The sequence below is a fragment of the Seriola lalandi genome, unplaced genomic scaffold, assembly GCF_002814215.2.
Source record: "Seriola lalandi dorsalis isolate HSWRI2012SDOR001 ecotype SW California unplaced genomic scaffold, Sedor1 jcf7180002051108, whole genome shotgun sequence".
In the NCBI taxonomy this organism is placed as follows: Eukaryota; Metazoa; Chordata; class Actinopteri; order Carangiformes; family Carangidae; genus Seriola; species Seriola lalandi.
This window is the reverse complement of record NW_019521661.1, coordinates 118,640-129,997: the sequence shown is the minus strand read 5'-3', so window position 1 is coordinate 129,997 and position 11,358 is coordinate 118,640. Positions and strand designations below refer to the sequence as shown.

The following is an 11,358-nucleotide window of genomic DNA, read 5'->3' as shown; positions in this document are numbered from 1 at the left end:
AAAAAAAAAAAATCACATAATTGCAACCCACCCTGCTAAATAAATAACATTGGTGCTAGTTAATCTGAAAGGATACCCCACTGGAATATGTTGTGAAGAAGCACTGGTGCCTTTTTGCTCACAAATTGCCCTATTTTCATTGCTTGATTTGCTTTAGTAAACTTAAAGCTGCGCAGATACGCTGCTGTCTCAGCAAAACAATCTTCTGTAGAAATGCAAATAGATACACATGCAAAGCAAACCTCTGGCTAATTATACAGCCGTCTTACAAGGTCTGTGTCCCTGAGCGCTGGAAAAAAGTGTAACACACAGCATGTATGCTCTTGGTAGGCATAGCCTTAATACAGAACATCTGCATGTTGCCAGGTTAGAGAGATCTTAATAAAGCTTACTGTACACTAATTATACGCTAAAACAGAAGCACGAGGACTCTTTTGCTTTATATTTGAAAAGGTGTTGGTTTGGCAATTTCTCCACTCATTTACAGAAAACCACAAAGACAAAGGAGGTTCACAAAGCTACGATCCAAGCAAGGGGTAGCAAGCTCAGGCTACAGAGCATGGTGTATCACAGTCACAAACATGGTGTGGCAGTTTACGATAATCAGGAGAAAATATTTAAGTACATCATAAAACACTGTCACTAACATTAGAATTCTAAAGGCAGCAGGGTTCAGACAGTTGACTAAAACACTGATGAGTTTTCTGACAATTTCATGTCAACATTGACTAGATTTTCATTTATTTTAGTTTTTTTGTATTTTTTCCTAACCAAAGCGCACAGACACGCGTGCGCACACACACACACACACACACCACACACACAAATCTTTACAGATGGAAATAGTCTGCAATTAGACATTTGTTGTGCAGTGATTGGGGAGTTGTTCTTTAAAATCTCTATAAGGCACTAAAATTGAAAATAGAAGCACTCTAAAACCCATGTCTGTACAAAGGCAAGCACATGACCTATAATATGGCTCTGCTGTAGCAAATGTCTTGAATTTGCTAAAAGTCGCTGGACACAGCCTTTTCCTTCTCAGTGCAGTGAATACAGTTTTCTGTCTGTCTGTGCAGTCAAGCAGGGTTTACAGTCGTCGTCCGTCTCAGTCATCTTTCTTGTCAGAGATGCTGTCTTCCTGTTTTTCTCCTGAACTGGTCTGACCAGCCAGTTCCAGATCACCTGGCCTCGACTCCTGGATTGCTTGATATCTCTGAAGCTCCAGGTAGGTGGTGAAGAGCTTTGCGTACTCCGGGTGGCTCATGGCAAAGCTTTGAAATTCACCTGAAGAATCACAGGCACAATGAAAAGCATGAGTAAGCAGTGCAACTTGGGATAAGGGAAGTAAAACTGATTAATGATAAAATACTGTATGCATTAATTTACTGCACATATTCCCGTTCCATAAAACCGTGGTGGATATACAAAATAAAAAAAGACCAAAATGTTGCTCAGCATTAGACGTTTGTCTTAAGGCGGCGTCTACTCACTGAAGGTGATGAAACCAGAGCCGTCAGCATCAATCTCCTTGAAGAGCTTGGCCATGTTTAGATCCGACACACCCAGAGCGGAGCGCAGCAGAGCAGTAAACTCCTCTCGGGTGATTTTCTCATCCTCATCTGTGTCAAACAGCTGCATGAGAGAGGACAGCAAGGGAGAAATTTGCATTTTGCCTTTCAGGTATTTGCACATTCAGGAAAAATAAAGGTTATTTAAGGTGTGCATGCGGGAAAGTCGGTGATAGAAAAAAAATAAAAAATAAAAAATAAAGCTTATGTAAAATTGGGTAAATTCATTTTTGCTTTTCAGTCATGTTACATAAACACTGTTTGAACTGTTTGTCCAAAACCACATTTGACCTTACGGCCAGCAGAATGACTCTGTGCTCTTCACAACAGACACACATTGTTAACTTGACATTATCCAAGCCTCTCTGAATGCTGCCTCTGTTCCTCCCACAGTAGTACTGCTACTGCCTGCTGTGCTCTAATATCAACTAAAGGTAGTGCTGGGTGACTTAGCTTAAATTCAGTGCTTTTTGAAATCTACTTATTTTTATTATAATATTAATATCGTTATGAAATCCTGTCTCAAAAAGATTAAGCACTAAAAAAAGAATCAGCAGGAAATGCATGAGTCAATGCAATCAGCATGATGACTGATAGTGCTGAAAACCTGCCTTGGATAATTCAGGCTGTTTTTTGGCTCAAGGAAAATGGATACCACCATATACACTTGTGTGTCTCTCTATAATTGTACATTAAAATACAGCACTGTATTTTCCTACCCAGTAGAAGAAGAGCTGTATCAGAACATTTCTGTCCTACCTGGAAAGCCATTCGAAGAACGTCTTCAGTGTTCGCTGGCCGACACAGGATGGTCACGCCTATAACGTACTCTCTGAAGTCGATGGTGCCATCTCTATTCTGATGGGGGTGAAAGCCACAGCAAAAAAAAAAAAATGCCTGAGTAACTGAATAAGCAGACTATTATGATGGATAGTACTTTACCCTTCGTGGTTTACAAATATAGAAACATAGTCTGATATCAACAGTTTTTAATATTAAAGGAAGTATGGTGAATTTAAATGGTTAAACACAGACACATAGATGGACACAAACATAGACAAAAGTATGAGTGATTTCTAAAAATGGCAACTCTCAATAACTGCAAGATTATGATGCATACATATTCTGAGAAAAGGGATTTCTTTTTTTGCTCATTGAACTGCATGTTAGAGGCTGTTTTTATGCTTTTAATCCTCCTCCCACTCAGAACTCTGACGGACATACCAGGGAATGAGGCCAAACTGCTTTGATCATAGTTTCCTCTTCAGGCAGTGAAAATCCTGAACAGAAAATATGATGCCTTCCCTATTTTACTTTTACTCTCATTGGTACACACAGGATATGCAGTGATGTCTTAAACATGTAATTCTGTGAGCCTAATATTAAGATTGTCACAAATTATGTTGTCAGCCATTGTATTTATGGTGTGTTTCCTACGTGTTGTGTCAGGGCCAATGTCTTACTGTATTCCAACACCCTGGCTGTGTGTCAACAAACAGTAACAGTATTTAATCCGTCATTTCTACTGGTATTATTCAGCAAACTATTAGGAAAGAAATTACTTTATTTACAGCACGTGTGTCTCACCCTGTCAAACAGTGCAAACAGCTCCTCGAGGGGTGGGGTGACAGGTAGCTTGAGGAATCCGGCAAACTCCTCAATGGTGATCCGTCCTCCCCTACAGGAGCTGGCCATGGCCGCAAAGCCCTCCAGCTCTTTTTTCACGTTGTCCCACTTCAGTCTAGGTGAAGGATACAATGAGGAAGGTGTATGTCATACTGAACAATATATAAAAAATAAAAAAAAAACACTTCAACCTATATTTGCCTGTCTTAATTTCTCTGCCTGGTGACACAAACAGTGTATTTAAGTGAGATATTCTTACTGGAGTTTGCGGCTAATTTTGGTGAACTCAACCAGGCCGGCCTCCATGGGCAGAGTTAGCTCACCAGCTGAGATCATCAAGCGGCAGTCTTCATATGTGTGGTCTGTTACTGGAACTCCCAAAGCTCTGTAAGCAAACATTTTGCATGTGCAGTCTTTAATTCAAATACTTGTAATGGCTGTACTGCATGCTCTACAACAAAATGTGCACTTAAGGCCAGTGACTTTACTAACCTGGCCATAGTTTCTCGCACTCTGCTGGCAAACAGAGCTGGGCTTTTCCTTTCCTCTTCTGTGGGGATATGCGGCGGCAAGAACTGGAAAAAAAAACAGCAACCAGATAAAAAAAAAAAAAAAAAAAAAAATGGTCACAGGAAAGGTCAAGCAGAAAGCAATCTCCTAAACCTTTCCGTGGAAACAGAATCCCTTCCTGCAGAAAACACACCTCCCCCCTTCAGTTGATATAGTACTTTTGAATACAGTTTCATAAAATCCAAATATTTCAGCAGCGATAGCAGAGAGTGGCACCGATAACACCAGTAAAGCTGCAGTAATTTTAAAAGATTTCAAACAAGGTGCTGTTTAAAACCCTGGAATGAACATCAAGTTGCACACAACCATTTCCTGACATATCAATAAGAAAGCAGAAACAATTTTAGTCATTTTATTAAGAAAACAGGAAGCCTGTTACCTCTATCTCTACGGTGGTGTACAGCTGGCACAGCGTTAGAAGCAGCAGTGTCTTCCTGCAAATAATACAAGCAAGGCAAGGTCTGTTACACGTATTGATTCACTAATACCAACAGTTGTTCCAGTACAAGGCAATTATGTTACTGTGTTCAGATAGGGTACTGTCTGAGAAAAAGGAGGCATCGACATACAAACATACATTCTACAGGTGAAACCACTCAGGATGCACAACAGTAGAAAGCATACTCACGAGCTGTAACCCTGCCAAGTCCAAGTCACTGTATCCTGGAAAAAAAAAAGGGGGAATACATAATGCTTCATAACACATTAAGAGTGGGATGAGACAGTTACATGTTAGCTGGTGGGTGTGTGATACAGTTAAGCTTCTAGTGTTGCCATTAGTCCGTCTCTGTGAATGACTGCATTCAAAAGTCTGTCGGTGGAATTAAACAAATGAAACAGCAAATATAAGAGTAGGATAACAATACCTAAATTTACTCAGATTAGGTTTAAAGACAATCTGTGCGTTTTGCCCGGAAGGAAATTAAACTCATGGTTGATTAGTGTGTATATCCTCATTCACATATGGCTCTGCCTCTATATATGTATCTTTTGTGTAAACTTTTAGAGTGCAGTGGGGCACCAAAATATATCAATGTTATATGACAATCACAGTCACTCACCAGTTTGTTGGGATACCTTATCAGCACAGGCTGCACGGGGACTGCTGGGATAAAGGCACCTAGAGGTGGTGAGAAAAAACATGAAGACTGTAATCTCTCGTTTCAAGTGAATGAAAGCTGAATAGGTGTAGAACTGTGTGATTTTATAAAATTGATATCCCCGTTGTCTCGCATCACTCAACCAGTTTTGTGGACTTCCATTAACAACCAGTCAAAGCACAAACCACATCACATGGTGAATGAATGGAACTGTGCAGTATCAAGTGTTCTTTCATTTGTGTAGCCCCTTTTGCTCAGTGGATCAGATATGTGAAGTGGAAATTAGTTAAATTTGCTATAAAAAACAGATGAATCTGTTAGTAAATGGTTGTTTGTTTGTTTTTTGATTTCTTCATCTGTCTGTTATCATTTTCCTTGTCTTGAGTATGCTTTGTTGCAAAATAATACTACCTACATTTGCATTACATTAGAATTTTAGGTCTTACCTTGTTTGAAAGTGATAAGACATGAGCGATTTGTACATGTTCCCTCTGGAAATATCAAAACCTGAGGAATAAAACATCATTAGTAAATCTTAAAATCACATGCTGTATAACTTTTCTCAAGTAGGCAATGATAATCTAAAGCCACCAGTATGCAAAGCAAGTTTCTGAAAAACTCTAATTGACATTGTATGCATATTAGTATCAAAGTCACAGTAAAGTATTAATAGTATTAAAGAAGAGGCATTTTCATAGAATGTGGGACTCAAAAACTGACAAAGGAAACTGTGAAGACAAACCAGCATCTTGAGTAATGGCTCTTTGGTTTTCTTAGCTGACAAGCTCAATGTTTTCTTAGCAACTATACAGAAGACAACACTGACAGTATATGTGGATTTTTTCTTTGGTGTGTTGTAACAGACCTGAGGCCAGCGGCCTCCTGACTTGGCTCTGCTGTCAATCTCTTGGATTGTATTCTTCCGTGAATCTGGGTCCTTTCTGGACACGAGCACTGGCTGGAGACAGCGCACAAACCCTTCAGAGAGAGCAAAACACATACTATATGTGAATGTACTGTACACACTTAGATAATTAAACCATACATTGGCTTTTGTCATATTTTTCACTTATTACTCGTACAGGTCTTGGTTAATTGCATGATGTTGTTAGCATTCAACAGAGCAAGACCATTTTGTTAAACAGTCGTTTACTGATGATATCATCATTATGTGTGTTATTAAATAAAAAGCTCTGTGGGGGTTTCAAGTTTCACACCTCTGTATTTTCACACACACACACACACACACACACACACACACACACACACACACACACACACACACACACACACACAAGGTTGAGAGAACAAGAAAGTACATATAAACACTTAAGTGCCAACTTCCCTGTACTGAAACAACAAAGCAACTAAAAAACATCTCACTGCCAAAGATGGGTGTAGCCAGGTTCTCAACACGGGAGACGGTAGAGGGCAGGCCTGCAATAATGCACACAATCCCATCGAAAAAGGTGGAGTGGGGGGCAACAGCCAGGATGGGGGCCTCACTGCTGTTGACCTGCTTGCCCTTGACCACCACTCTGAAGCCCATGCAGAAATAGTAAGTTCTCCCCAAGGCAGCCATTATCCTCTGACACATGAACCTGGGAATGACCGCAACATTTTAGATTATTGAATGAGGTATTATTAAATTAGAAATGCATAAAATCCAAATGAATACTTCTGGCTGAATATTTATTTTAGATATATCTCCTGCGTGTCTCTTTAGGCCCTCTTTGTTGATCGTAATCACTTCAGCACTATTATGTGCCAGGGGCCGAAATGTCAGTGTTTTTGCTTGTTTTTTTAAAAAATGGACTGAATGAATGTTTGAGTAACAGGAAAGGTTGCATCATTTTGTACTTTTCTGTAACCCTAAAATTGCAAAGAATTTTCCCGCTAGCAGTTACTTCCTTATAATCTAGAGTAAGGGTAGGAAGTCACACTATACTGTGAACCTACAAACCAATGCATATTTAAAGCTACATCAATCTGTTTGCTGAATGTGGCAGGAAGCTTAATAACAGGAAGTTCAACAACATCTTGTCATACTGTCATCTCACAAAATTATAGTGAACAAGATATTGCCTGCCTAAATATGCAGAAGGCTCAGAGCAACATGGACTTGCATTTGGAGTTTTTCACCACATGTCTAGAACAAGTCTAAAATGTACTGGTCTTTATGCCCATCTACCAGAAAACTATTTATCATTTACAAATTTGGTAGTTGATTTTTAGGGAGTTTCACTTTGACTTTATTTGGAGTCATTTGATTCATTCTTACCATCACAAATATTACTTAATTGAGTGACTATTTCAACAGAACAAACAAACACTAATCTTATTGTGAAATTTTACTATTTATTAATCAGATTAAAACCGAAACCAGAGTGCTTTAACCACCAGGCCGTTAACAGGAAAGCAATAAATGGGTGAACTATATGACCATATATGAAGATAAGCTTACCCCTGTTTCTGTTACCTACAGCATGCTTGGTCATACTCACATAAAAAAGCTGTGAGGTCTAAGGTCACAAGAACTTTCCTGTCAACTGCAGAACTGTGCATTATGTTCGTGTGTGCTGCACCTACTATCTGCACAACTCAACAGTTAAAAATGCTGCACTCTGTTTGATACTCACAGGTGAAATACTGCAATCCAGCCACAAGAAACTTTACATATATGGATATATGCCGATATATAAAGTATGACATGTTAACTACTTTAAATCGATACAGTGTCTATTATGTCCCATTGGATTGCCCATTCCAATACTGATAAAAAATAGACATTCAATGATGAAAGGTTTGTTGGTATATAAAGAGATGAATCACTTTTATAGTTTTCGGTTCCCCTTAAGGCCCCTCACAGGAACTGAGCTGAAGTAATGCTTATGGTGCAGATAGGATCTAGAGAAGCATGATTTGGCAGAAGTGCGAGCAGCTGCACATTCTTCAAGTTGTGTCAGGAACCATTATTTTGAGAATATGCTGCCTTTGCTGTGCTTTACTGTCTACTTTAATATAGTGAAACTCGATATGTTTTAACTAAATCTTAATGTATTTCTTCAACAATAGCTAATGTTTAATTGCACTGAATGGGATGATTTAGGCCTACATGCAATAAAAAAACAAAACAGGTTCTGGGGCCAACGCCTTCTTTATGTGTGAAGTTTAAAATACAGTGACAAAATGATGGTCACATGTTATAACTGGTTGAAGTAGGTAAAACAAAACTGATGTCCTAGCCTGGGTAATTTTCCAATTTTAAGCCAAATTCAATGTATTTGAGAAACCAAGTAAAAAAAAAAAAAAAAAAAATTCAATGTAATGTGTACGTAAACCAAACTGATGGCAAGAAGGCGCAGCGAGATACACTTTGTGCTATGTTTTTAAATGATTTGATTTTTCTAAGCAATTATGTGTGTCTGATATCCAAAAGACCATGGCCTTTGATGGCAGTCTGGGACTCTGTGGGAGGTGGTGGTGCAATGGGATGATGTATGTATCCTTGTTACCTTCTCCAGCCTTTCATTGGCTCCACAGCTCCTTTCAGAGGATGCTTGAAGGTTATTATGACAGACACTGGCCATGTCACCATGAGAACCAGAGACAACAGGATGGCGCGAACAGGGACCAGGAAGATTCCCAGGAGGACACACTGCATGGAGAGATGTACATAGATATACACCATTAATTAGAGTAGGCCTATACATATACTACACCCTGGCTTTTGACATTCCACAGAACAGAAATATGCAGCTGTGTGGAAATCCACAGCACTGGACAGCTTTCTAGAAAGCACACAACGGCTCTCATTGTTTGTGCTGCATATAACGAGGCATTACAAGCCGATTGTCAAAGCCCCGTTGGAGAAGATTATAGGCCCTGGCTACACAGCAGCCTGTGGGTGTAATCTCGCACATCAGATGAAAACACCGCGGTGTGCCCGCTGCCGTGTTTCTGTAAGCGATGGCTACATTCTTCAAACGCTTGCATTTACACGAGCATTACGCTTAAATACCATACTCACTTTAATTATAGTAGCTTTGGTTAGTTTTGTGTCCTGTACAAACGGGTTGATGACCGCAGGCAGGAGCAGAGATTGCTGCCGCGGCAGGGTGAACACTCGTTGTGGAGGCATTGCAGTCCAGGGAGCGAAGACACAGGCAAATGTTGTAGTACAGGCGCCGTTATGTTATCATCTCACTTCCTCAACGGGGGCTCTTCTCTCTCATTTCATTTCTACCTTAATCAAACGATCACACTGGCGAGCTCAGACACACACATACACACACACACAGGCGTCGAGAGCGGAACCGGACTCAAGCGTTTGAAGCTCCACCTACAACGTGGTTTAAACCAGGGGTCGAGTCCGATCGGTGTGTTGTTTTAGCCCCGACGACAAATTTCCACCAGTTTCTACAATCTGTGAAGCCTCCTTATGAATGTTTGAAGGATGCTGTCATTCCGTTAGACGTATCTGCAATACGTGTATATAAAAATATATACTAATAAATGTAACAAAGGAAAGGAGGAGGCGAAATGGTCTCACTGACCACACAGGAAACACAGAGAGACTGTATAAAACCGTGCAGAACATACATAGGTCCTAAAATACTAGGAATGATGCACAATTATCCAATGAGCGCTGATATCGAGGGTATTGTGATGCATTAACGTGTTTGTTTACAAGCTCTCATAAATGTCCAAAAGATGGCGCTGTTTTATAAAAGAAAAATCTCATTTGGTTATACCCTGCAAATGAAACCACTGGCTCCTTCACCATAAGAAATATTAGAGAAAGTGCCACTCTGTTTTGACAACATCAGTATTCATGATCAAGCAAAAAGTGGTTTCCTTTAAAGTGATATTTGTGATCATCGTCCTACTTTCGTGATCTTTTGTGATCTTTTGTGGTCCTTCCTGTAAATTAGTAAGAGAAGGACACCAGAAACGAATTGAGGCCTTAAAGATGAACTTTACAAATTACAAAGTTGGAGGAAGCATATGTTGTCGATTTCAATCAGACCTACCAAGCATTTTTGTTTGACAAACATTGTCCTACTAAAAAGTGCTGCATGAAAGATACATATAAAGGAAAGCCCTGGATGACTACAGGTCTGCAAGGGGTGTGCAAAAAGAAAAACAAGTTACTTTATAAGACATTTTTAGATCCTGAGATCCAGTGAAAGTGAAGAAAAATACAAGTTGCATAAGAATAAAATAATTTCCATTATATAAGAAAGAATATAACAACAAAATATTCAAAGATAAAAATAACATTCAGTGGACTTGGAAAGTAATTAGTCATATTATTCAGAATAGATGTTATGAATCTGAATTTCCAAATTCTGTTTTGAATAGCTCTGATGCTAAAGTGGACAATTCAAAGAGCATTGTTGATGATTTTGATTTTTTAGGGCAATATCAGTTATATGGTCCTTTGTGGGGTAAATGAAACAGATATAAATGAAGCAGTAAGACAATTTAAAAACAAAAGTTCAACTGATATTATTTCATTGATATGGTAATTATTAAGGAAGTCTTTGACTCTATTGTAAGACCTCTGATCTAGGTAATCATTTAGCAAAGGTCACCTGTGGAGTACCCCAGGGATTGGTTGTTTGTTTCTTGATACTTTAATACTTTATGGTATTTGTAATGATACTCATTTGTTAGGATTTGTTAATTTTGCAGACAATACAAATTTATTTTCCCTTGGGTAAAAATGAAAAGAACGTTTGCTGTTGAAAGGGAGCTGTCAAATCATCCAAAAAATGTTAAAAGTTTTCACTGGCTCCATCAGTGTCATTCGTAGGGCCGATCCCAGTGGATAAGTCCAAGGCTTCATTTCTTTCCCAGTCCGGCTGTGGAGCCAATACTGGTCTGGCTTTACCGAGATGAAGAGCCTTACAAGCTGCTAAATGGCTCCAGCTTGTCTCAAGACTGGCTTTTCTTCTCTTCCACGTGTGTGTAACTTGATGACTACATAATGTTACATGTCTGTTTTCCCTAGTGACCGGCTATTGAAGGCTTTAAAACGTTAGCTAACTTGCTACAGATATTATGAATGTGTTTGGAAAATGTTGCTATCGCTAGTTAGCTTACTGGCAGCATTGCTGTGGAACATATCATGGAGCATGTGCTTTGGTCTGAGATGCTGCTGATCTATTGCCACATCTAGTGGCAGTGATGATCGTTTATGCAACCTTTAAATTGACAAGAATGTTGCATTTTGCTTCTGCCTGAGCCTGTTCAGTCACTACCTAATACATAGACTGGTGATTTGTTTATACTGTCTGTATTGTTTATACTTATTGTATTATGTGTGATGACTTAATAAAATACTAACTAACTAACTAACTTAGCTGGATGGAAAGAGCATGTACTCAAGTACAGTTTTGAAATAATTTTAATACCATTTCATTCTCATTCTACATTTTAGGATGAAATATTGTATTTTTAACTCCATTACATTATACATATATTTTACT

General features: G+C 39.0%; 1 protein-coding gene across 1 annotated transcript; it reads right to left on the bottom strand.

Moving 5' to 3' along the window:
* Nucleotides 1-139: 139 nt before the first annotated feature.
* lpcat2 (lysophosphatidylcholine acyltransferase 2) lies at nt 140-9,200 on the bottom strand. Its single transcript, XM_023399266.2, has 14 exons — nt 8,895-9,200; nt 8,380-8,522; nt 6,248-6,465; nt 5,730-5,842; nt 5,311-5,371; nt 4,826-4,884; nt 4,393-4,427; nt 4,144-4,198; nt 3,687-3,769; nt 3,454-3,579; nt 3,156-3,309; nt 2,328-2,426; nt 1,491-1,632; nt 140-1,284 (listed from the first exon to the last, which is right to left on the bottom strand). Exons 1-14 carry the CDS (start codon nt 9,003-9,005, stop codon nt 1,106-1,108), a joined length of 1,578 nt encoding a protein of 525 aa, XP_023255034.1. The 5' UTR covers nt 9,006-9,200; the 3' UTR covers nt 140-1,105.
* Nucleotides 9,201-11,358: the final 2,158 nt, after the last annotated feature.